The sequence below is a fragment of the Anabrus simplex genome, chromosome 9, assembly GCF_040414725.1.
Source record: "Anabrus simplex isolate iqAnaSimp1 chromosome 9, ASM4041472v1, whole genome shotgun sequence".
NCBI classification, from domain to species: domain Eukaryota; kingdom Metazoa; phylum Arthropoda; class Insecta; order Orthoptera; family Tettigoniidae; genus Anabrus; species Anabrus simplex.
The window spans coordinates 19,933,000-19,960,968 of record NC_090273.1 but is presented as its reverse complement, the minus strand read 5'-3'; the positions used below and the strand labels follow the sequence as shown (position 1 = coordinate 19,960,968).

At 38.5% G+C, this 27,969-nt stretch overlaps 1 protein-coding gene across 5 annotated transcripts in view; it reads right to left on the bottom strand.

Moving 5' to 3' along the window:
• LOC136880825 (E3 ubiquitin-protein ligase RNF8) overlaps positions 1-27,969 on the bottom strand; it is a 142,363-nt gene that overhangs the window by 30,943 nt on the left and 83,451 nt on the right. For 4 of the 5 annotated variants that reach the window (XR_010860952.2, XR_010860953.2, XM_067153372.2 and 1 more), the window contains one exon: positions 26,745-26,949. Coding sequence is in view for 3 of the 5 variants with exons in the window: in XM_067153372.2 (XP_067009473.2) it covers positions 26,745-26,949 (205 nt within the window). In the remaining 2 variants the exon portion in view is untranslated. Of the gene's footprint in view, positions 1-12,671; positions 12,896-26,744; positions 26,950-27,969 lie in introns of those variants that run through there. The other variant, XM_067153373.2, reaches the window with a different exon arrangement.

Below are 27,969 nucleotides of genomic sequence, written 5' to 3'. Positions count from 1 at the left end.
TTCATCACTGTTTTAGATTTAAGACATACCAAATTGTAATTTTTTATTTGTGGTTATATGTACACATGTGTTTTCAATTTGATCATGGTTGAGGATGACCTAATGTAGCAAGGTTGAAACTAGTACCAATTATATAAGATACTATATTAATCTAATGGTATTGAATAGGAGGACCTTTCTCTACTCTTCGATAGTGATCAATTGTCCATACGGACCATAATGAAGTTCATAACTTATGACCTGTGGGTGCTAAGCGCTGCATTTCGACAATGTGACCACTGCTCACACTACAGCATGTGGAAGGGTTTGGATGTAGTGACTGATACATGACAGCCTGTACAGTGCCCACAGTGAAATTTGGCAGACTAGGGTGACACTCTGGGGGTGTTTTGCATGGAAGGGACTTGGTCCTCTCTTATTACTGCAGAACATGTTAAATGCAGAAGGGTACAAGGACATTTGAATCAGCTGCATGTTGTCTATGGTAGAAGACAAGTTTTTTTTTTGCTTCATGTCGCGCCGACACAGATAGGTCTTATGGCGACGATGGGATAGGAAAAGCCTACGAGTGGGAAGGAAGCAGCCATGGCCTCAATTAAGGTACTGCTCCAGCATTTGCCTGGTGTGAAAATGGGAAACCACGGAAAACCATCTTCAGGGCTGCAGACAGTGGGGTTCGAACCCACTATCTCCTGAATACTGGCCGCACTTAAGCGACTGCAGCTATCGAGCTCGGTAAGACCAGTTCAGATGAGATCACTGTACGTTAATATCCAGCTATAAAGCGGTGTCAGTTTGTGAGTGGTTTGACTTTTGTACAATCCCATGAAACACCTCTGGGATGAATAAGAACTGCAACTACACTCCAGACCACAATAACTCCAATGCTTCCTGCAGTATTGCAAGAAGAATGGTCTGTCATTTCCCGAGACACTGAGATACCTGGTAGACAGTCCGCCAAACAGAGTTCGAGCTGTAACAAAGATCACGGGTCGGGTGGCCCATCTCGTATTAATGCTCTGCCCAGTAGTGGGCAGTATTTCTGAAGAACCCTTAGAAGACAGTTTTGAGGTGTCTGGATTTTTTTTTTTTTCAGATAGTATAATTGCAAGGAGCATATGTGCAAAGTGTTGAGCAGCAATACACCTATAGCAAAACTTAACAAGTGTAGAAATGCACGATTTCTGATATTATGTTCTTCAAGAGAAGAGGAAGTGCTATATTGGTCTGAGAAGCTTATTTCAAGAGGCGCTGACAAATCAATTACTTTATGGGACAGTTTCATCTAAGGCGTGTATAGAACCATCTTTCGAAATGAACTGTATTCTATTCATAGAAATTGATCAATACACAATCACTACAATTTGTTTTAAGTTAAAAATGGTGTTACTGCAGCAATCCAGGAGCTACTCATCAGATCCATGTGTTAAACTTGTAATACAATAATTCTTTATTCTAGAAGGTGTATAATGTTTAAGTAACAATGGGAAATGTATCATATCAGCATTTTTCTGATGGAGCTCAGCAACTCCAACTGAAACTCCGCCAAGAGTGTGAACTTCAGATTACTCCCCCCTGCCCGTATACCTCCAATATCTAAAATTGAGATCTGATATTTCTTAGAAGGAAGTCCATTTACTGCCTGCCAGGGTGGGATAAAGGGACTGTGGTTGCCATGGAGATAAATCTTCTGGCCAGCTTGTCTTGCTTGGAGTTGCCAAACCTCTCACTTCTGAGTTAGATCTTGTCGCAAGCAGTTCAGTGTGAGTGGTATTCTATTTCTGTTTTGTGGCTGTTAGTAAGTATGTAACAGTATTTTAAACACTAATTACGTACAATCATTGTATTTCAATATATACTTCGAGTACGATGAATACTCCTCGAGGCAGAGGGAGGCCGAGGACTCGTCCACCTCGTGAAAAAAAATACCGCCGGCCTTGGTGTGACAATTCATCAGCAAGGAAGAGAAATTGTTTTACGTCCTATGTTTATGCCAATAAGGTGTACAGAGACAAAGTATAGGACATAGGGCATGTTGAAGGATTTGTCAGGCTATAGGTACCACTCCTGTTAAAGAATAATAATGCTATTTATTTTACGTCCTGTAGCACTTTCAAATACCACCGGACTGAGCCAGGATCAAATCTGCTAAGTTGGGATCAGAAGGCCAGCAGTCTACTGTCAGAGCTTATCAGCCCGGTCCCTGTTAAAGATAACGGAACATGAGACTCAGTCACAGTCTGGCCAGGTAGTCTACAACAGAACACAGTGGTTTGAATGAATGAAAGAACAAGTGAGACAGAAGCGAGGGCTAAGAGAAAAGAATGCTGAAATGTGGCAACATCGTGAAATGGCATGTGAAATGCTCCTCCCTTCAGCCCTACTTGTCAGAATTCATCTTTAGATATTAGAGGTATAGTCATGCAAGATCAATAGCTTTCTAATCTGTACAGGGGAATGTCCCGTTACAAGCCGACAGAAGTGAAAAACAGTCAATGTTGTTGAATAGTGACCGCAGGTCAGTGCTCACCCAGCTGTCACAGAAGGCGTTTGCATTAAGCACACTAGCTCCATGCTTTGGCTCTCACTGCGCACAGCTTGGCGACACTGAGGTGGATGCTACTGTGAACCAGCTGAAATAGCCAGTGCCATTGCTGTCCTGTGGAGTGTTGCATTGTGTTGAATGCGACACTTTCGCAGATCTCCATGTGTTAAATAATAGTAAGTTGTGATGATGATGCTTGTTGTTTTAAGGAGCCTAACATCGAAGGTCATCGGCCCCAATATTAGTAAGTACTAGAAACAAAGTTGTTCATAGTGAACATAGTTCATAGTGATTCGGAAATGGCTGCAAATTTTTTTTTTTGACAACAAAATGAAAATCTGAGACCTTTATTAAGAAAATCAGTCAGGTGATAATGGCTGAAATTAATGCGGCAAAGTTATCCACTTCATATAAAGGTAGTGAATTTAAAAAAATAGATGATATGGATTAAGTGCATCATCAGATGGAAGGTTCACAAGTATTACGAAATGAAGGACATAGCAACATTAAGGAATTCACGATTTCAACTCCGTGGTGACATAGATTATAAGGGAAGTCACATAGATCTGAGGTAAATCTTGTATTTGATAATATTTAAATATACGAGGTCTCAAAATAAAAGGAAAAATCTTGAAGGAAAGATATTATATTGTATTTAAGGCTGAAAACATAGTGAAGCGGGGAGCAAAGCAGAGAGCAGAGCAGAGAGCAGAGCAGCGAGCAAAGCATTTTATTATCAATGCGCCGATGAAGGAGGTTGGTGGTCATAGTGAAGCGGAGGGCAAAGCAGCGAGCAGTGAGCGCCAACAGACTTCGCAGTCAGGTCGAGTTGTTCATGCTGGAAAATTCTGCATTAAAATCTGGCATGTGATGCAAAACGCAGATACCAGTACCGGTAGAAGTTGTAATGTGCACCCAATAACCCACTGATGAAAGAGCCTGGTGAGAAATATTAGATTAGCTGTCCTAGATATTCTCGGAATGAGTTGATTTTAGTCTTCAGTTGTTTAGGGCAAGTCAGAGTATTAAATTACGAAATACATTCCTACGTTTCCTCGTGCATATATAAGTCAGTAACGAAACATTCTGGTGAGAAATATTATCCGGGAGGCCTGAATGTGTTTCCACACACGCAGCGTCTCAATATAAAACGATTACCGGTACCGAAAAAGGCAAACGTAGGCTAAATACCATTTAAATGTTAATCTAAAATATATTATTAAGCCTTTACTACAGGCCACGTCCGTAGCTGCCGCCCTCGAAGGCCCGGATTATTCCCATAAGCCCAAAATGTAAGATGTAAGATAAATGTGTTTTAAAACAGTACATGCATCTCATCTCCTTTGACGGTGTACCTGATGAGAGCTGCACAACTTCGGAATGAGGACGACGAACGATTTAACTACAGCAGTGACCAAGATGTTAAGCCCCTTTAAACAACAAGCAGCAATCTGTAGGCCTAAAAATGTTTCAACCGCCGGGACTCCGTATTTTCCCCGTCCGGAAAGCCAGCTACTGCTACGGTCAACCGGCTTACGAGAAGTCCCGTAGAAATGCCGCTCCGCAATGCGATAGTTTAAACATTAGCATAGTTAGGGACCTGCCCTAACAAAACTCACCTCATCTCCTATAGGCGCAAAATGTCAATACACTTTACACTGATATCTCAAAAACCAGTTACGGTAATACAGTACATATTCTGTAATGGGAACAAAGATTCCACAACCTCGCTCTCGGATGAAAAAAAGAAAACTACCAGTTATTACCGCACGATTTGAGATGTTACGAATTTTTTACTAACATACCTAGTAGAACAAGTAATAAAAGCTTATTATATTGGAATTAGTCAAGTTTGCCCAGATTCCTTAAATTTATGGCACGTGTAAAATCATCTAAAATCTACTACAGTAATTTAGTATATCTACATACTTGTTTGCATTTCTGCAGCAACTTCATCCCAAAGCTTATCTAAAACAAAGTGACTGTGGTGCTGTGCGTCCTTTTAGCCCCACAGAGCACTAATTAATTGATCTATATCCATGTTGGATCCAAGGTAAGAGCAGCGAGCAAAGCAGCGAAATCAAATTATTTTGAACGCTCCGCTTTGCTCTCTCCTCGTGATAAAAGTGACGCTCTGCTCTCCGCTGCACTATGCAAGCTACCACTTGCAAACACATGTTTGATTTCGCTGCTTTGCTAGCTGCTCTGCTCTCTGCTTTGCTCCCCGTTTCACTATCATACCTGCCAACTTTACAAAACCAAAAATCAGGAGATTTTGATATGAAAATCAGGAAAAATCAGGAGATACAATTGATCAAAACTGCTTATTCTACATGTCTTGCACAATACAGTACTACAATATATTTATAATACTTATTGTCTCAAAGCCCGATTGTAGCTATACGAGACTACAAGGCTAAAAATTACACATCTCTATTCCCTCACAGAAAGTATGTGAGTGAGATGATTGGTCCCTGATAAGCCTGCTGAAAATAGTATGAACACATGTGAGAATCAGTCATGCACTTAGATGCCATTAGGCTACTTAGCAAATGCATAGATTAATATATTGCACCAAGTGCCCGTGCGATTATGCAAAGCGCAATGCTATTTGGATCAAATAACTAGCTGATGAACCCGTGCTTCGCTACGGAATTGTCAGAAAGACTGTCCTTATAGTTTTCCCAACTGAAGTCAACATAGGTCATTACAATGACGCCAGTATGAATGTTGCGATAAAAAGCAATGTTGTCATATGAAATATTCGATAAAATGAAAACAGCACATTTTCTCACTTTTAGCGAAATGTACTACGGTGTCGATCTAACAGTTCAAAAGTTTCAGAGCTAAATGACCAGGCTGCAGACAGCCGCGAATACTCCTGTGTAATTATTCCGTTTAAGTGTGCACACTGTTCATTCCAATCACTGCCTCAGAGTAGGGATTGAATAGCTGGAATACTATGCTGATCCAGTGTGTTACATAACAGTAGTATCATAAAATTTATGAACCAGAGGAATGGCATGCTAAAGAAGAGAGAGATCTAACACCCTACTTCCCAGCTACTTCCCGCCAATATTAAGGCAGGCTGTTATACTCAATACGCAGCAGTAATCCTATCTATCGGAGATAAATGGCAGCAGAATACACAAAGCACATCACAACAAACAATGGTCAATGTAATGTTATTGCTGATCAATTTTATGAGCTTTCTATATTGGAGGCCTTCACACTCAGTTTTCTTCCAAACCTGTGATTTAGAGCATCCAATGTCAAGTGAATCCTCCTTTCTTTCATGACAATCTCTTGTGTTATTTAAACAATTGTTCCTTCATGACTTTTTTCTCATTCTTATAATTATCTTCACAATTTAATCACCATCACCACCAATATTATTGTAGTCGGTACAGTAAAACTTAATAACACATAAATAATCGGAAATTGTATTCTCTGTAACTTTTGTTATGTAGTACTTTTCAATATGACCAGTACGATAGGTAATTAAAAATTAAATTTTTGGCACCTTCCCCTGAACTACCATTTTGAACAGAGTGAATAAAATTATTTATAGCGTAGACTGTAGTTCCTTATTCCGCGACTTTACATAAAATTCTGTTCACCAATTTTCACGTACCCCGGCGCTGATATGGACTTAGCAAAAAAATCCGAGTCCATGAATAACTCTATCATCATAGCCGGTACGGTAAAAATGTATAAGACGTAAATGATAGGAAATTTTATAATATATAACTTTAGTTATGTAGTATTTATCGATAGGGCCAATAATAACAAATATTTGAGAATTAAATTTTAGGCCTTCCCCTAAACTACCATTTCACTCAGCGTGAATAAAATTATTTATGGCCTAGATTGTAGCGACTTATTCCCCGACGTTATATACCGATTTTCATTAAATTCTCTTCAGCCGTTTTCTCGTGATGAGCGTGCGTACGCACGTACTTCCAGACAGAAATTACGGAAAATTAAAATGTGCATATCCCCTTGTTACTATCGATGGTCGCGACCGGTACGCAAATATCATTCTTTTTAAATTGTGAGCAATGTACGGACAAAACTCTTGTTTTATTTATATCGAGATAAATAAAAATTAGTCTGAATTGTCTCCAAATGGCTCGTAAAATCTCTAGAAAAGTCACTAGTAGTTATAGTAGTTATCATTGAAATTCTGTCACTAAATTACTAAGAAACACTCAATATCTAGCGACGAGTCTCTAGAATCGACCAAAGAGAATGGAATCGACTAAACTGATGTGAACGAACACCAACATAGAACGCCAGAACGAGAGAATGACAATCGATACACGCGTCGCGATATAAAGGTTTCAATAAACATCGTACATTCGCGAACATTTCTCGCATTCATAAACGTCGATGTTTCGTTTGAAAGCGGCCAATGAGTGAAGGATTTCCGGCCACTGGCGTAAAAAAGCTGAAACTGTGAGATTTAAAAATAAATGTTTGAAGTTCACCAAAAAATAAGCTAAAATCGGGAGAAATGATAGAATAATCAGGAGGCGGAAAAAACTGTCAAAAATCGGGAGTCTCCCGCCTAAATCGGGAAAGTTGGCAGGTATGCACTATGCTTTCAGCCTGAGAGATCAGTGGGTGTGAGAACTTTATAAGAGAATGACTAGCAAGGTAACGAGAAGTTATCATGTTTTTGGACGAAACGTATACCCATCTATCATATAATGCAAAAAAGTGTTAACAGGACAATTCAACCAAACGTGTTCTCAGTTCTACAGCGAGGTCCAAGGTGAATCACTGTTCATGCGGATGGTTAAAAAAAAAAAAAAAAAAGTTTGTATCGGGTGAACCAAGCAAGTTCAAATCAAAAACTAAATCTGGTGATGAAATGAACAGCACAAACTTCATCACTTGGCTTAAAACACTGCTGGTACTGAATATATCAAGAACTGTATCATAGTTGTGCCACACCCATCATGTTAATAAAGCACTTACAGTACCCAAAAGGAAATAAGAATTTTTGAGACCTGGCTAATGATAAATAACATGCCTTTTGTTAAAAACTGTGCAAGTGTGAATTACTTGGTGAAATTACATAAACCAACACCAGCATACGATATGGATGTTTTTGATATTTATTTTCTTTTTACAATTTGCTATAAGTTGCACCAACACAGATGGGTTTTTAAATTTATTATTTTAACCATTTAAGAAGAGATGTTTTTATGTAATTTTAAAGATTTTATTTAGACGACAATTCTTGTGTTTTAATTTATTTGATAATATATTGTTAATCATCATCATCATCATCATCATTATCATTTTACAGTTCCAGTTTTCCGGGTACTGTTGGCGAGCCTCTTTCACTTGTCTTATTGAAATACATTTTGTAGTTAATAAATCCTTTAGAGTCCTTCGCCCGACTTGCAATGATCATCTTTAAGATGTCCATCCAGTAGGTTATGATCTTATTTCCCATTTATGTGGTGTTTTTATTACTTCTAAAGTGTTTTAAATGAGCAGTTTTGTGACTTTGCAGCAATTTTAAAAATCTAGTAAGTGAACATGACATTTTTTCCCAAATGCTGCTGTCAGAAGTTCAGAGTGCAGGTCTTATGTGGGATTATACGGTACATACTATAGACCTACTGAAGTCAATTTAACAATGGAAACAGTCTTTTAAAAGAGGTGAGATAAAGAAAACGTCTGGTTATAGTCACAAGTTATGACTTTCATTATGGTCCGTATTGACAATTTATAATTATCAAAGGGTAGAAAAGGGCCCACCTATTCAATACCATTAGCTTGTATACTGTCTTATACTGTAAAACTGGGACTAGTTTCGACCCCATATATATTGGTTCGTCTTCAGCCACGCTTCAATTGGAAGACATATGCACACATTAGACCAATAATAAATTAAACAGTCTGGTATGTCACAATTTACAACCTTAATTGTTGTTCGGACTTCATCAATGTTTTAAAATAAGACTGTAAATTGTGGTCTGTTATTTATAAGCTGACTTGTGCTCAATGTAAAAAAAACTTACGTGGGACAATCTGGAAGGAACTTCTCAATTAGATATCAAGAACACGTCAATGCTGAAAGATACAAAAGATTCTCTGCCATGGGATCCCATATGAAAGAGTCCAACCACAAATTCACCAATATAAAACAGGACCTTCAAATTATCTGTATGATTAATAAAGGTAATCTTATGAACAACCTGGAAAACATCCACATCGTTCTTGATAAATTGGAAAACGGTGAAGAGAATCTCAACGAAAACAACGAGCATAAAAACATCTTATATGAGAATATTAGCAAATACTTAGAATGGGTAGACATGAAACAGACTAGACGAACAAGAGATATAATCAAACACGACATCACAGAAGCACAGCCCAATCTCCCTCCTCCCTCACATGTTATTTTAGATGACGATGAAACTCTACTTCCCTTATCTCCAGAGCTTTCCATGAACTGACAAACTGTATCACATCGTTACTTCACCAGGTCGCGCTCAAAGACAGACCCTCTAGACAGCGCAGAATAAACATCTTTTCCAAACAAGAACGAAAGGCAAGATGACCTATTCTGACGACCTCCATTTTTTTTCAAAGGAGTCTCCTAAGAACTTTTATTTGTGCTTATTGTCAATGTTTTTCTTTTCAGTTCTTTATTTATAAAGCTGAAGAGGACCACTAAGTGGTCGAAACATGTCCTGTAAGTTTTAATTTTATTCAATTTTGCCTGAGGCATTAATAAAGTATCGATTAGGTGGTTATTTATACTTCTTCTTTTCAATATATATGGGGTCGAAACTAGTCACAATTTTATAAGAAAATATACAAGCTTATGGTACTGAATAGGTGGACCCTTCTCTACCCTTTGATAGTCTGGTCATTGGTTGGAAATAGAGGGTATCCTTAAACAGACACAAGGGGGTTTCAAGGGGTTCTAGGAAGAATTATTCGCTAATAAATAGGGGTGGACTTTAAGACAGTCTTCAGTATGCTAGGCTCTATGAATTAACTACGCACTTCCAGAATCCTCTATTTGCAACTAGCTCTGTGGTCACATTACTGTAACCTATCCCCCTCCACTTTATATACACAGCTTATCCTAATTTAGCCTTTATCTCCTCACCTCGAGTACTCTGCTGCCATTGCTCATATCTGTTTGTACCAGCAATCATTCTTACTTTCTTCCTGCCTTATACTCCAAACTTATTCATAAAATACAATGGGCGCTAGGAAAGTTTTGCAAAGCGCAAAAACGGTTGGCTGGACACCCCTGTTATGGTGAGGGATGAAAAGAGGGGTGAAAACCGGTCTAGAAGACAGCAAAGCACGACTTTCACACCAGTTGTTACCAAACAGTAGGATTGAAAGCAAGTTAAGGTGTCAGTGTGGTCTAAAGGTGAATATTGCACAATTATCCGCTATAATTTTACTCGTGGATTAACTGTTGACCGGTGCCTGGAGGAAATGACTCCTGTGCTGGGGAAAGACTGTTCACACTGGTCAACAATTTTCCGCTGGTACAAAGAGTTCCAGAGGGGAAATTTTGGGTATGAAGACGATCCTCGTTCTGGGCGACCGTCTGAATCGGTGACTGAGGAAAACATTGAAGCTGTGAGGAAAATGTTCCAGCAAGAGAGCCTGTTGACATATCAGCAGGTAGAAGAGACCCTCCACATCCCTGCAACAGCTATTCATTCAATTCTACACGACCATCTCCATGTTAGAAAGGTTTGTTCCCTTTGGGTGCTCCATTCACTTTCAGAGGAACAAAGGGTACATCGAGTGAAATGGTGCCGAAAAATGCTAAAACAGTTTGAAAATGGGACTTCGTAATGTCAATAGCATCGTTACAGGTGACGAAACTTGGCTTTATTATTACGATGTCCCAACAAAATCCCAGAACAAGGTGCACTGTTAGAAGGTAGGGGTACTCCTGTGACTGTATAAAAGTCAAGGTCAGTGAAGAAAAGGATGATTGCAGTATTCTTCACTAAACGGGGCATCCTGACTCGGGTTGGGCTGGAAACACAAAGGACAGTTACTGCAAAGTGGTACAGTGAGACTTGTCTGCCTCAGGTCATCCAGGCTCTCAAGCAGCTCCGTCCAAGGTCACAGCTCAACACTTAGCTCTTGCATCACGACAATGCTCCAGCACATCGTGCTAATGTAACAATGGATTTTCTTGCCGGGTCAGGGCTGAGTGTGCTTGATCACCCTCCGTACAGTCCTGATCTTGCCCCATGTGACATCGCACTCTTCCCAGAAGTGAAGATGAAGCAGAAAGGGCAGTGTTTTGCATCTGACGAGGAGCTTCTGGCAGTATGGGATCAAGAGTGTGAAAATGTAACCGAAAAAAAGTGGTAGGGTTGGTTCAGTGACTGGTTTCGACGCATGGAGAAGTGTATTGAGAGTGGTGTAAATTATTTTGAAAAAGTCTAAAGAATTCACACACATTGTAAAACTTTCCTAGTGACCTTTGTATCTTGAGTTCAAACAGATTTCACTCCTGTATAGAAGAGAGACCAATATAACTATAATTTTGTTTGAAAACTTATTTCTTCCTTAAAGAATATCACTGATCACAATTGTGAGCTTACTGCACTAGTCTTGTTACACCTTATTTCGATTTTACTTAAAATCTACCATCTTGGGAAAATACACAGCCTACAGATACTTGGAATGATTCGCCTGTAGCAATTTCATATTCCCTTCTTGACATTCAATTGTCCTAGGTTTCTTTCCAGCCGGCCCTGCGGTGTATGGATAGCATGCCTGCCTCTTACCCAGAGGCCCCGGGTATTTTTTATTTTTAGATTTCTTCCTAACTGAAATAAGTTTTCTTTCTAACTGAAATCAGTAATTGGTAATTTTCATATCATACTTGCTATGCCTTTGATTCTCTATAGTTGTTTACTCTTGATCCTATAATTCCTCAGTATGACCACATTTTTTTTTATCTTGGCACCTGTCACACTATCCACAAAACTTTTAGTGACACTTCAGCTCCCTAGTGCTGAATTGGTAGACCTCGGTTATCTTTGAGATACGGATTGACAACCTAGGACACAAAAAATGAGTCCATTATACATTGCTGGTAAGACATCTGGTGGTGTAATCACAAAACTTCAAATACTATTGTTATTTATCCAGTAAAGCAAAGAATAATATAGCTGAAAACTGAACTTTTGAAACATATTAGAGTGGAGGAAAATCCAATTACATCACAGAAAAATAAAAGCAAAGACAGTAGATTGCTGTAATAGAGAAAAATAAAATAAACCATTGCTCTTCCCCCTCAGTAAGTCGATTGAGGTGCAGCATATACAGGAAAAGCCTTTTCCACAATGAAGAGGATTAAAACATTTTCTGCCTCTCATCCTAACAAATCTGCTGGCAACCCTGATAAGAAGAGGTAGGCCGAACTAATCATTTTATTATGGAAGAAAAAAATTCTCAAGACATGGTGTCAAGGAGTTGTGGGCTTAAGATAATAAAGGTTTGGAAAATTCATATCGATTATACTACCTAGTTATTGATTCAATTCAGATTTCTGCTCCGTTCAGTTGGCAGTCCTAATGGAACAATTGAACCTCTGCTCACCTCCATAAAACAAGGTGTCACTAAAAGTTTTGCATATAGTACTTAACAAATAAAAAAACTTTGTGCACAATCCTTTAACTGTCATATTTGATGTTCAACTTTCTGACTGATTAGGATTGTTATTGTGGTCAATGGTTACTATACCAACGTACTGTTTAAATGATACCAGGTTTCCTACCAGTACTGTAAAAGGATGGTGAATGGGTCTAAAACAGAGCAGAACTGGCATTATAAGAAAAATTCAGGTCCAAGAGCTTGTAATTTTATCTTGTCAATCAAGATGGTAATGAATGTTATGTGTACAGCAGTATCTCCTCAGTTGGGTTACAATGCTCAAGGGACCAAATATTCTTATTCTGAATCTGAAATTTTACGTTCATCATTATTGTAAACTCTGTAAACTTTCAAAAGAACACTGCAATTTCTGTTCAGAGTTCCAATACGGGTGCTATATTTTGGAGAACAAGGAATTTTAACAATAGAAGAAGCACTGATGGGCTAAAATATATTTCATTTTTAATACTGTAGATAGTGTTTACAATGTGTAAATCTCATTAATAAATAAAAATCTTATAGTTTTATATATTAAGGAAGATAATAAATTCCAATGAACAATATGCTCATTGTCTAAAATTAATTAACTAACAATAAATAATATCATTATTGCACTGGGAGATGTCGCCGATGATGCCAGCTACCGTCTCGATTTAGAAGTGGAAGGCTGACTGCTCGGCCCTGCAACATACAATACTGTCTCTACTATGTTGCAGAGTCCCAAGCAAAGAGTGATACAAAGCACAGAAAAGTCCTTATCATGGAAATTTCTACAGCAAATGAAGGGTCAACATATCCTCATTTCAAAATCCACATAGTGCTTGGAAATGTCAGTTCTTCGAACCAAGACTATTTTTAATTGACAGACCATCAAACTTTTGACAAATTATACCGGGCTTTTTCACAATAGGTAATCTATATCATACTGCTTACAGCAAGAATAGGATTGGAGTTTAGTTGCTTCCACTTAAGGTTTTCACTGCTGGATTCTCATATGAGGCTGTGCAACCCCAGTGCAGCATTATTTTGCTTACCCTCAACGGCCTATTTATAAAATTCGTTAGTTTCATCTGCAGCATTAGACAAAAAAATTTCATTCACAGAAAGATCAAAACAGTCCAGTTCTTGGATTCTAGGGTTAATATTAGTGTTCAATACACCTAGGTTCAGCTCCACGAACAAACATTCTGTCAGACAATGTGAAAGGGATATCCGAATTTACGACTACTTCTCTCCCTACCCAATGGCACTTTGTCATCTATCACTTTCTAAAATTTCAACAACAATCCCCAATTCACTTTCACCACTTTTGAAGTTCGCATCTCAAATAATCTCTTCCAAAAATGAAGTCATTTCCTCAGCGCGTATACTACAGTTGCATGTGGAAGACAAGCGGCACAACAGAGTACAGTGTTTTACATCCAAGTAACAGAAAATAAATGTATTTTTAACACTGCCATCTCTACAAATTCAAAGACTAAGTAGTTGAAAATGTAGCCAACAGATGCAAGCATGTTTCAAGTAAACAGAGTTTATATGATAGCAGAATGGACAGCACAACATTCAAATCAAGTTTAATCTGACCGCAGCAAGGTGGACCACTTAGCGTGGATAGAGTAAACTTGACCACAGGAAGCGAAACCGTAATTCTTAGTGAGAGGTTGAAAGAAACCTAGTCTGAATTGCATAACAATCAAGTCAAATCAATCAATACTGATCTGCACTTAGGGCAGTCGCCCAGGTAGCAGATTCCCTATCTGTTGTTTTCCTTATAGTTATGAATTTCATTGGGTTCCGTATTGAAGTGGGATTACAGTAAATTAAATTAAAATTCTTTCAAGGTCCACCTATTCAATACAATGACGTTTTATTTTGATTTAATCACATGTCAAATGGTCAAATGGTACTAGTTTCGGCATCTATATGCCATCAACAGCCTTAAGTACAAATTAAATAATTATATATATTCCTAAAACATGTAAAACACATTTCAACACATTATAAAATATATTTCTGTAATGATACATGAAATAAGTTAAAATGATGTTACAAATGATTGCTGTAATATAAAAATCTTAAAATTCCGGCTGTTCGTTATATAGTTCAGTCTACAGTGAAACTCTGTTAAGAAGTTCCCACATAAGAAGTTTTCCCGCCTAAAAAGTGTGATATTCTTGCTCCCTTGATCGGTTGCATTAAGATATATGTATATTTATCCCGCTTAAAGTGTTCTGTTGTAAATATATTTCCCGGTTAAACAGTTCAAATTTTAGAGCCCCTTGAGATAGAAAACGTCTGCTCAAAGCAGCTCATGGTTAGCACCCTCCAGTCCCCGTGCAAGTTGAACCCTGTGTTAAGACTGTTTGCGCCTGTCATGGAGCCTCTCCGGGATTGCCAAGGCCATGTGATGTTACGCTATGACATGACAACACCAACACCAGATGCTCACTCTCACCTTGTGGAATTGAATCGAACCCATCAGTCGTAATTTCCACTCCACCGTTTACATCAAGCAAAATGGAATCAAATGGGATTCTACGCGGGAAACACAAAGCGCGCAATGGAGGCTTTGATAAAACATTAATGCAGTAAGTTGCGTGTCGCGACAGGGTGAAGTCATTAATCGAGGTGGCATCAACATTAATTAAAAACAGAAAAATGTATTTGTCCACAACACAGCAGCTTCTTATGCATTACCGTACTATTTGTTAGGAATACATGAATGACAACCGTAGGGAATGCCACTTACAAAACTGTTCACGGTAAATACTGTACACGCTAAGCCATGTCAATTATCGTACTGACATACCGTACTGTATATGGACTCCAAAATGATAATATGATTCTGAAATAAGGTCAACAATAATTGCGAAATAAAGTACCGTATAGGCCTAATCTATGACAAAATTGAATATTCTAACCTGTTTGATTTTTCATTCCCTTGCTTATTTCCTTCCAGACATTCTCTCTTGCGTTGTTGTTGCAATAATGCTTATGGGTCTTGTCGTAGAGGAAATTATGTTTTGGAACTAAACTGATAAGATTTTCCGTGTCCATTATTAGTTAGGTAATTAAACTATTACAAAACAAAGAAACATCCCGACTCTATGCAGGAAACAGCTGACTTGCCAGCTGATACATATTATGCCGCCAAACAGCAGGCCGAAAGATCCCGATCGTCTACGAAGTTGAACAAATATTGATAACCAGCTGGGTGTTGGTGAGAGGGGGCCTGATACATGCACTCAGAGGCATTGCAATACCACGTATTGGCATAAAATTGAAAGTTATTTTTATTTTGACCATTATACGAGCTAAACATTGTATTATCATGTCACTCGTAATTATCACATCACAGCACAAGGATGAAGAGACATGAAATAAAATTCTCGCGGGGAGAGAAACTGTTTACGTTTAGATGTGCTAGTGTTGCTTCTGCGCCTTTATCACTCGCACGTAATACCCCAATACATTCCCATGCACTAATTTCTGCAACTTCGAACCTGCTTTTCTTTTCTTCATTATCTTTAGCATGAAGAGGATTAAAGCAGGAAAATAAACTCAATATCGGCTTATCCATGCGGTACTTGCGAAACAGCCAAAAACTACGACAGTCACCGTGACAACTAGTAGGAATGCAGGGGCGATAGGCCTATGAATAGGTTCTAAGAATCTCTAAGAATAAGTTGCCGATGTCCCGTCTGCTGCCGTTAACTTGAAGCAGATGTCGGGGGGGGGGGTGTGTGTGTGTGTGTGAAAAAGTGAGGTGGTTTATGGAAGGTTCAGTCAGTGTGCCTCAGAACACTTTGAAGGCAATGCGGGAAATGGAGAGGTTTATAGTTTTTTTTTTTTTTTTTTTTTTTTTTTTACAAGCTGCTTTACGTCGCACTAACACACACAAGTCTTACGGCGACGATGGGACAGGAAAGGGCTAGGAAAGGGAAGGAAGCGGCTGTGACCTTAATTAAGATACAGCCCCAGCATTTGCCATGTGTGAAGATGGGAAACCACGGAAAACCATCTTCAGGGCTGCTGACAGTGGGGTTCGAACCCACTATCTCCCGAATACTGAATACTGGCCGCACTTAAGCGACTGCAGCTATCCAGCTCGGTGGTTTATAGTTCAAGAAAGCAGTAAAAACCTAAAAATAGTCAACCCTGGACAATTTCTTTTCCAAGTAGGAGCCTAGACTTTTGTGTTTGGAAATGTATTTAATGTCTAATACAGTATGGAATTTACATAATGTATGTACACCATCTACCATTTTAATGTTCTTAGTATTTCTTATCTCTTGTGCAAGGTTTTATATTATATGTTCCTTTCTCTTATCAAGAATTTTTATAATACAGTATGTTCAATTATAGTATTACTTTATCTCTAAAAATACATGTCATGATAATCTAATACTGTATTTATATTGTGGCTTTCTTTTTAGCAGCTCTTATATATTAGCCTACTTTGGTATTGTTCAAAAACAAGGAAATCTGTTGGCTGTGTGTTTCACATGTATGTCAAAGTACAGAATAAGTTTTTGGGCATTACCCCTTTAAAGAAGTTTCCTGCTTAAGAAGTTTTTTTGTGTATGTGTGTGTGGTCCCTTGAAAAACTTCTTAACAGAGTTTCATTGTATGTACATCCGGGATAAGTAAATTTGTGCTGTTGTGTGCTGTCTATGTGAGAGGCACTTATTCACTTGAAAGTGTGAAAGTGAGTATTAATTTTATGCTAATATTTTGATAAGGACAAACTTTTAAGATTGTATTGTATTGAATAGGTGGGAGAACAATATAAACATTCTAGTGTTATTTAATACAAATCCTTTCAATAAGGACCCAAGAATGAATTTTATCACATGTAACATACCACTTAGTCGAGCAGCTTGTCTTCTTTCTCCCAATTCTTCCCAGCCCAAACTTTGCAACATTTTTGCCTGCTGTCCATCCCACAAAATTATCAAGGTCATTTTGCAGTTGCTCACAATCTTGTAACTTATTTGTTACTCATATCATTTATATATATATAAGAAAACATAAAGGTCCAATAATACTGTCTTGAGGAGTTCCCCTCTTAATTATGACAGGGTCAGATAAAGCTTCACCTACTCTAATTCTCCAAGATCTATTTTCTACAAATATAGCAACCAATTCAGTCACTCTTTTGTCTAGTCCAATTGCACTCATTTTTGCCAGTAGTCTCTCATGATCCATCCTATCAAATGCTTTAGACAGGTCATTCGTGATACAGTCAATTTGACCTCCTGAATCCATGAGATATCTTGCCGGAATCCTACAAGTTGAGCTTCAATGGAATAACCTTTCCTAAAACCGAACTGCCTTCTATGAAACCAGTTATTAATTCTGCAAACATGTCTAATATAATCAGAAAGGATGTGTTCCTAAAGCTTACATGCAACGCATGTCAAACTTACCGGCCTGTAATTTTCACCTTTATGTCTATCACCCTTTCCTTTATACACAGGGGCAACTATAGCAACTCTCCATTCATTTGGTACAGCTCCTTCAACCAAATAATAATCAAATAAGTACTTCAGATATGGTACTATATCCCACCCCACTATCTTTAGTATATCCCCAAAAATCTTATCAATTCCAGCTGCTTCACTGTTTTTCAACTTTTGTATCTTATTGTAAATGTCATTGTTGTCATATGTAAATTTTAATACTTCTTTAGCATTAGTCACCTCCTCTGCCTGGACAATATCCTTGTACCAACAATCTTTACATACTGCTGACTGAATACTTCTGCCTTTTGAAGATCCTCTCATACACACTCCCTTTGTTCATTAATTATTCCTGGAATGCCCTTCTTGGAACCTGTTTCTGTCTTAAAGTACCCTTCCATTTTTCACTAAAATTTGTATGACTGCCAATTATGCTTGCCATCATGTTATCCTTAGCTGCCTTCCTTGCTAGATTAAATTTCCAGTAAGTTCCTTCAATTTCTCCTTACTTCCATAGCCATTTCTATTTCTTTCCAATCTGCACCTCCTTCTTAGTCTCTTTATTTCTCTATTATAATAAGGTGGGTCTTTACCATTTCTTACCACTTTTAAAGGTACAAACCTGTTTCAACATTCCTAACTGCTTTAAACCCATCCCAGAGTCTGTTTACATTTTTATTTACCATTTTCCATTGATCATAGTTACTTTTTAAAAACTGCCTCATGTCTGCTTTATCAGCCATATGGTACTGCCTAATAGTCCTACTTTTAAGACCTTACTTTCTATCACATTTATTTTTAACTACAACAAAAGCAGCTTCATGATCAATAATACCATTTATTATCTGTGAGTGGACTAGCAGAGTGAGTTAAGCCAGTCAGCCCGGGCTTCAGAAAAAAGCAAGTAGCCAATAGTGATACATCAATACTGTTTATACTACCATTTATGTTACTATTCTGTAGCATGGATTTCAGTGGCAGTAATGTGAATCCAATACTATTCTTGTACTTTTATGGCTTTGGAAAACATCTGAAGTCTTAATGAAGAGGGGCATTAAAACAATTTACAAAGTTTTAATAATATCAGTACTAGCACAATGCTCCTGAAACATGGGCCCTGTCAAGATCTGATGACAGACAGCTTGGTATCTTTGAGAGAAGAATTTTAAGATACATTTTTGACCCAAAAGAAGAAAATGGAGTATGGAGAAGAAGATACCGCTATAAGCTTAGCCCTTTCGGATCCTGCATCGGACTCGGTCTAACACCCCCCCCCCCCCCCAGACTAATATGCAGTTCAGATCCTAAGTTCTACTTTACTTTAAGGTTAGATTTATCGTATACTGCGGCAAAGTGATGGACGTGCTTTATAGCTCGTTTACAGTAAATTATTCCTATATATAGTAGCAACATCTACAGTTCATTTGTTTCCTTTTAGAAGTGACATCTCTGGAACTACATCAGCATCGTCTACATTTTAATTTTTAGGTTTATGTTCTGCAGCAGCATGGTATCTAGTAACTGTGCCATGCAGATCAACGATATTTGTGAGCAGTTATAGGATAGTTTTTAAACTCAACAGGATGCCCAAGAGGAAAGGGGGGGGGGGGGAGTCATATGCTCAGACGAGAAAGTTAGAGTGGTAGAAGGAAGATGTAATTTATCTGTGGAACAAACCTGGACAGGTTACATTCGAACAAGTGCTTCCTAAAATATCACATGAAAAAATATTGCTAGTAGTAGTGTTGAGTGGCTTACAATATAAAATTGTGCACATATTTATTTTCAGTGTTACTTATATGAAATAAATATCTGGTTTTTTTCCTTCATATTTGCCCGATTTTAAATTAGATCAGCAGGGAATGCTAGAGCAAATATAATTGAGCTTCAAAGTGTATCAGGCTATTTAATGAACCAATAATATTGTTAACGCCCAGGTTTCTTTTTAAAAAAATTTAAGGAAACAATTTTTTCAGTCACCTCAGTTAATAGAACTGAAGTTTTCCAGTCTGTCAAAAAATGAAATATAATGCATAAAAACCTCTTCATGAAGTGCGATTTCTTAATAATAATAATAATAATAATAATAATAATAATAATAATAATAATAATAATAATATATTCGTTTAGCCCCTTAAGGAGCACGTGGAACCATTAAATAGCACTGGAATTCTTCATGTTCTTGTTCTTCTCATCTTCCCAAAACTTCCTCATTCTTTCACTATGGGCCTGCCGTCTTTCTTGTGTCCATGAGTTTTTGAGTTTCAAGCTTTTCTCAGATGGATTCTTGGGTGCAAATTTATGGCTGTTGATCTTTTGCCTGTATGCATTCCTTGTGGTTGCCATTGGATCAACGTCGACTTCTGCGAGGTCCTTTTGTGCATCCACTAGCCAGCGAATAATAATGTTAATGGCTTTCCATCATATTCGTCTGATTTTAAATTAGATCTGCAGGGAGTGCTAGAGCAAATATAATTGAGCTTCAAATGGTAACTACTTTTACGGTTTTCGGAGACGCTGAGGTGCCGGAATTTAGTCCCGCAGGAGTTCTTTTACGTGCCAGTAAATCTACCGACACGAGCCCCTTCAAATACCACTGCACTGAACTGAGCGAAGTTGGGATCAAGTCAGCGCCTCAACCGTCTGAACCACTCAGTCCGGCCAGTGTTTTCTTCGCAGGTATGTTACAGTGTTTCGAAGTGTTATTATTTGTGTTTTGACAAGCAGAGCACTTAAAAGTTATATGAAAGTCATTAAGATCAAGCGGCTAAAGCGGGCTACGTGTGAATCACAATAAGTTACAGGCACTTGTTTTCATGTTGTACTAAGGATGGACACGAAAGGGATAGGAATAGAAAGGAAGTGACTGAGCCGCAGCATTTATGATAATAGGATTATGAAGAGGATATTTAATACAGTAGAAGTCTGTTATAGCGAGTACCGCATATAACGAGAATCCCATTATAACACCGATTTTTTGCTGTCCCTTCAAAATGCCTATATTAAACTGTGTATTATCCTTTGGTTACAGCGAGAGCCTTATCACCGACGCATTCATTATTAAGAGCGCTTAAGCGCGTGCGATTTTTCCCATTACCAATATTTATGCACCCCCAGCGATTATGTTGCATCCGATCGATTACCTCCGGTGTCGTTTCCTCGCTATTTCCACTAGCGAGTTCTCTCGTCGACATTCGAAGGCTATGTCGGGGTCGAGATATGGCAGAGTGCATAATTTCAGAGGTTAGTTTATATTTTTTCGCATCTGGTTAAAATACGGAAAGGCTATTATCATGTAAATTTATAGCGAGAAGGTTATAATTTATCTACTTGCGCTTGAAGCATGTTTTCATCATATATATAGTACGGTTAAGTTAGGATAGGTGACGCTGTTTGAATAAGAAAACTGAAATGTTTGCGATCAATCATCTTCGGTACCGCACAGTACAGTTTTCTCACTATGTGCATTTGCGAGCCCTCTTGTCGAAATTCAAAGGCGATGTTAGAGTCGATTAGTAATACCCGTCGATTGTTGTAATGTAAAGAAAATTCAAAGTGAAAGAGGATAACAGGTTTTCGTAATAAATGCGTAAATAACGTGACTGATAGCAGTTGGTAACTCGTTAAAAATAAAGGCTGAAGTTAAGTAAGGATGTGATACACCTAAAGATATGGCCGAGTGCATCACTGATTTCAGAGGATAGTTCATATTTACTCGCATCTAGTTACATTTAGGAAAGGCTATTCACATGTAAATTTGTAGCGAGGTGGTTATCATTTCTGTACATGTATTACAAATATGTTTTCATGATACATATACCATACAGTTAGGTTAGGCAACGCCGTTTGAAGAACAAATCTGAATTGTTTGCCACAGAAACCTCTGCGTGATACCGCATTTCTCCAAATCCAAGGCGACGTTTTTTCTCAGAATTTCATGAGAAAAAATCAAGGGTTGTCTTGCATTCCCGGCCTAACAGTGACGAATACCACTGGCAAATATGCTGCTTCTTTTCACTCCCACACGCGCACGTATACACGAAACTTATTGACAATAAACGACCGCCTCTTTACTATAATCACTAGCCATGACAACCGGTTGTACAATGCCTGTGTGTAACGTCACTGGATCTCGGAAAATAGTGAAGAGAGAATGACGTTCTACTAGTAATATTAAAGTCTTTGGCCTCTACAAGTTAGGATAGGTGATGCTGTTTGAATAAGAAAACAAATGTTTGCGATCAATCATCTTCGGTACAGTATAGTTTTCCCACTATGTGCATTTGCGAGCTCTCTCGTCGAAATTCGAAGGCGATGTTAGAGTTGATTAGTAATATCCGTCTCTCAAATCTGCAGAATGGCATCAAAAACACGCGAGTCTTCGAATTCTTAGAAAGGCCACGGTTACTCAGTGGCAGAATTATAACGCGCCTACTGTACCTAACACTAAGTACAATTAAGTTTTATAAACAGCAGGAACATTTTTGTGATGGATAGTCGTTTTGCAAAGATACGGGGAACAGGTATTGCCGGCAAATTAACAACGGGTTCTTGTCGATATTATGATACCAATTTTAAGTTAATATTTTACGTTAGCGTGAAGACAAAGATAGCTAAAAAAATGCGTACTGTACAAACAATGCGACAAGGACGCTTTGAAGAAGTCGAAGATGAAATTGTGAGGTATGTGCACGAAAAACTCAAGGGCAGAATGGCCATACTGTGGTGTAATGAACTCTTTCCTTGACCTTCAACGTACATGATTAGGCCTATACATCGCTAGCCGCTGAAGTTCGCCAAACCCGGCAAGCGAGACGTGCGCGTAGTGGTTGCCGGTTATATCTGACGCTGAGTAAAAGGGACAGTTTTATAGGCAGCAAAAATATTTGCCTGATGGTTCGTCGTACTGTAGAGACGCATGGAATAGATATTGCCGGCAAATTTTCAACGGGTTCTCTTCGGTATTACGATGCCAATTTTAAGTTAATGGTCATTAAACCCGCATAAATAAAAAATAATTGTGCAGCCACAAAAAAATACGGCATAACGAAAGCCAGTGTTCGGCGTCTAAAATGCGTATTGCACAACAAAGGCATTCATACGATTTTACAAAGCACTTTTTGAGCCTGGTTTACATCTTTTGAAGGGAAAAGTGGGGTTCGACTTGGCTTCGGAGAAATACGGTACCACACTATATTTTTTTCAGAATGAAATTAAACTAACACTTTCATGAAAAATAACAAACAAGTAAGCCGTTGTGTGGATACCATCTGCGGAAATGCAAATTTTGAACAAATTGATTGCCTTTTCATTCTGATTTTAATGTGTATGGGGGTTCTTCCGACTTTTATACAAAAATCGGGTATAACGACAATCCGCTATAGCGAGTCAACTTTTCGCCGTTATGAATTCTCGCTATAACGGACTTCTACTGTATGTTGCTAGAACGATCTAGAAATGTTTGTAACTCAGAATTGATGTGGGAGGAATTTGTGTGTCAGGACATCATGATTCTGAAAATTAAGAACTGGAGGAAAATGGCACTGAGCAGGAAATACTGGCAGAAACTAGCACACCTAGCAAGTGTCTCATAGGCTCTATGCAGCCTATGCAGTGGCTGGCCTCCACTATATGCACTAGCCATGTGCCAGATACCAACTGATGAGCCCAAACTGGCACATTGGGGTGAAACACTGGCAACTAAGAAAGAGTTAACAGGAAAATGTAGAATTTCAAAATTCAAACAAATGCTTCCAAATATACCACATATCAATCAATCACTACTGATCTGCACTTACGGCAGTCGCCCAGGTGGCAGATTCCCTATCTGTTGTTTTCCTAGACCTTTCTTAAATGATTGCAAAGAAATTGGAAATTGGTAAGTTATTCCAATCCCTAATTCCCTTCCTATAAATGAATATTTGCCCCAATTTGTACTATCACTAAAAATGTAGATGACTGATGACTAGGGCCCTGAAAAAATTAGCATCTATTTGTTTCAAAATTAGCATCTATTTTTTCCAAAATTAGCATCTATTTACAAAGTTAAAATAATCGCATGGTATTATTAATTTTGACGATTCCAAGTTTATGAAGTGCAATTATTGTCCTTGGTTCACACACAATACAAATTCATTGTTCAAACGAAAGCACTGTCAGTACTTCGGCATTTTTTTTTTCTTTTCTTTCAAATTGTACTGTTTGTCTGTCTGTAACCACTGTGTTATAACGAGACAACACACGCTCGCTATCTACATTGTTCGCTGGGGTCCACAACTCAAGACAGTATTTAGCAAATACACTGAACTCTGTCTGAACTGCAGTTAATGCATGTATGACATCACATTTTTCACTTTCTTTCATTTGGATTTGGATTGCATGTTTCAGAGAACAGTAACCAGGCCAGATATCGTTTCATGAGAGATCTGTTACTCCAAACAATTTCTCAAGCTCATCTAATTTATCAGTGTTATTTAAAAGTATATTTTTTGAATACAAAGCTTGAGAAATTGACACAAAATGCTTATGGTTGCGGTCTTTAGCTTTCAATGTGGCCTGCTGTAGAGGAGTGAGCTTAATCAAAGCATCATTAGTTGCCGCAGAAAAATTCCCCTCACAAATGAAGGTAAAACTGGCGTCAAGGTTATGCAGAGGTAGGATACAGAGACCCTTCAAGTTCAGTAAGGAGGTCAACCAATTCAGCTGCATGATCTGTAACAAAAACCATGTGGGAGTGAAGCCTATTCACTTCTCGGTCACTCAGATCAGTCAGGTACTTAATACCACAGTTGTTGATGTCTTTCATGTCAGACATCTTGAAAAATGTAACATCAGTAAAGTAAGCACTCAAATAAAAGACAGCCTGAAATCAGCTATTCCATCAGGTTATGACAGGTGCAGGAAAAAGCTTCGCTTCCTTTGAAGCACCATACTTTGATGTTAAGAATTGTAAATAATTATATTATCGCTTTCTTGTGTTCAAAAATGCAGACTTTACCATAGCAACCACATGATTTGAATCTGTCATCACTCTAACCCCTTTTCCCTTTTTTTTTTTGTGTGTTTAACTGACTTGTTATTCCACACTTGCCACTTTAAGATTTAAGATCTATCAAGATGACTGCCGGCAGTGGGGTTCGAACCCACTATCTCTCAGATGCAAGCTCACAGCTGTGCGCCCCTAACCGCATAGCCAATTCACCCAGTGAACCCTCATCATATGCATGCATTCATTTGTATTAACATACAGGGTGTTTCTAAATTCCCATTATAGACTTTGAGGGCTTGCAGTAGGAACCACGATCATTAAGTTTATTATTGCAACTTGTTTCCGCAAACGTACCATCTTCCCGCTGCCCACAAGAAAACCACCACAGCAAATGTTCATAGCTCCTGCATTTTCAGCCCTCTGTCAGACTCTTGCTGCTTGTCGTCTGGGTCCAATTACATGTGGGGCTCACTGTTACTACTACCGACACGGTACCTCCATACCATGTTCTCGTACATACACACGATCATCAATCCCTGAACCTCAAACATCCGCCGCAGGTCTCCCTCGGATTCCACAGAGGTCTCGTAAATCAAGGTTTTCATGTGACTCCACAGGTAGTAGTCTAGAAGTGTCAAGTCTGGTGAACCTGCAGGCCAAGCAATCGGGCCACCACGACCTATCCACTGTTGCCCAAATCTTTGGTGCAGATGATTTCAGACCGCAAGTGAAAAATGAGGTGGTGTGCCATCATGCCGAAACCACGTGTTTCGATACACATGCAGTGGCACATCCTCTAAGAATTAAATTCAGTACTTCTTCAAGGAATACCAAGTACACAGCACCTGTGAGATTTCGTGGAAGAAGGTATGGCACAATCACACATCCATTCTGGAACCCTGCTCAAATGTACACACCATATCGTTGCTGCAACCCATAGGGGCATGCAGCATGTGGGTTTTCAGCAGCCCACGCATATCAGTGAAAAGGATCCGCCGTGAGAAGTGGGGATCATCCACTGAATCGTGCAAGAACCACCTGCAGAAGTGGGCTCTTGATGCAAAATCCTGCGGTTGCATTGCCTGTACCATATGGGGGAGGTACAGGTGTACCTGCTGCTCATGCAGAATAAGCTGGACAGTTGTGTGATCCACATTGTGTCCTTGTTATGTTTCTGGTACTCGTACCATACTCTTCCACTGCGTGGAGAACAGCCTCTTTAAAATCGGGTGTGCGGCGCCGTCATGGAGCACCACAGTCGTCTCTGTTGGCAGTGAATCTACCCATCTCCAAGGCTCGCTGATATACCTTAGCAAAGAGGGCATGCGAAGGTATCCGGCAGTGTGGAAAATGTTCCCCATACAACTGAGGAGCAGCTCTCCCACTGCATAGAGCTTCGCCGTACAATATCAACACATCGGCATATTCCGCAAACGTGTACGCTATGGTCAACAGCAACACACTACCAATGAACTACTGTAAGTACAGTACTGTACGTACAACTTACTTCTGTGTAAGTAGTAAAGAATTACTGCTGTACTGTAGTATGAATGAAGATAACAAGCATAACAGCAGGTACAAAACATCTCCGTGTGGACCATACACTCAACTAAATGGCATGAAATGTCAACAAACCTGTAGCGGTATGGGATATCACATGATCATTCACCGACATACATACTCTAGTCAGGGCACCGAAAATCTTTATAAACTGTGACTTTCAGCTGAAGAGGGCCCAAGTGGGTTGAAACATGTCCTAACCTTATATGATAACATTTAATACGAATAGTATGGGAAGTACTGAACAGGTGGAACCTAAAGGGTTATATTCTGTCGAGGAATAGAAGATTTATCTATCTCCCAAGGATGCACGAAGTACCAAACTTCTCCAAATTTATGTTCTTAACGGAATTATGTATAAGGATGGTTAGTTGAAACTTTTTATATTTTGAACATTTTTAGATATTTCTTGAGGATAGAATTAAAAATGTTCAACTGACCTCCAGATAACAAGAAAAATTACAGGTACACATAAAAAGCACCAAGAAGAAATAAATATCAGATATATCATAGAAAATACCTTGTCTTTCTTCGACAACAGCTTGTCTGTGATGCTTTAACTCTTCGGATAAGTTTGCCACCATCTTGTCAATAAAATTGTCGAGGACGATAGATCTTGTCTCAGATGAAATTCGGGTTCTACAAATAGGGCAATCTTTCTTTTTCTTCTTCCATTCGGTGATACAGTACCGGCAGAATGTGTGCGTGCAGTTCAATGTAGTGGCCTAGAAACAGAGCAATCAAGATGAACTTTACTTTGGACAATAGAATATCATAAAATAAGCACAAACATGAAAACAATCAAGCAATTTTTCAAGTGAGAATAATATTAAAAGAGGAAATTATATTTTCCAAACAATGTGGTTCTCGCAGCTGCATTAAGGCCTCACCATCGAGCAAGTTCTGCTTACATTTCCACTTGCACAACTTTCATTAATAATAGCAACTTCTTACTTACTTGAGAAAAGGGTAAACATCGATGTTAGAGTTGTTCAAAGTGGTATCTGTCCCCAGTCAAACATACCTGACACATTTTAAGAATAAGTCTTCGGCATAGTTTCGAGAAAAGATACTAAATCACTGTTTTAGATGTCTTCCCTTGTACTTCTGATATTTCAGCAATTAAGAACAGTTTTAGTTTCTGTTAGCACATAGGAAGATTTAAAAAAAAAAATCTAAACATCAGGTATTTAGTTTTAACATCAGGTCTATTGCTTCAGTTAACCTGTTATAATTAGGATACACCAAGTTACAGTTTAGAATTGTAGTCTAGTCATTTCTTTTTCTTCTTGCACTATTGATGTGTAATGCTTCTGTAATCCTTTCAATATTTCAACCTTTAACATAATGGCAGTTTTCATTGACTGCACATAATTATATAATATAGTCTCAAAAGAACCAACAACTTTCTAGTTGAGTTCAAACCAGGAATATTATAACACCACCGATAAAATTAAGACGATGAGGAAGGAATACAGACCTATTATGGAGACAAGTTAAAATGATGAATCGAGAGCGTAGCCAACAGAACACTCCTTCTGGAAGAAAAGTGGAAAACACAGTCCAGGCGGCATACACAGGTGCACAAAGATCTAGCAGAAGTTGGTGTTAAAGAGGAAGAGATACAGGACAGAGCAATACTACGAAGTACATGTATGGAATTACAGACATATTTGTTGTAATTTTTCAGGTCATTTGTTACACCTAGTTCTACATTAAACTTACAGTACATAACTTTACTTATG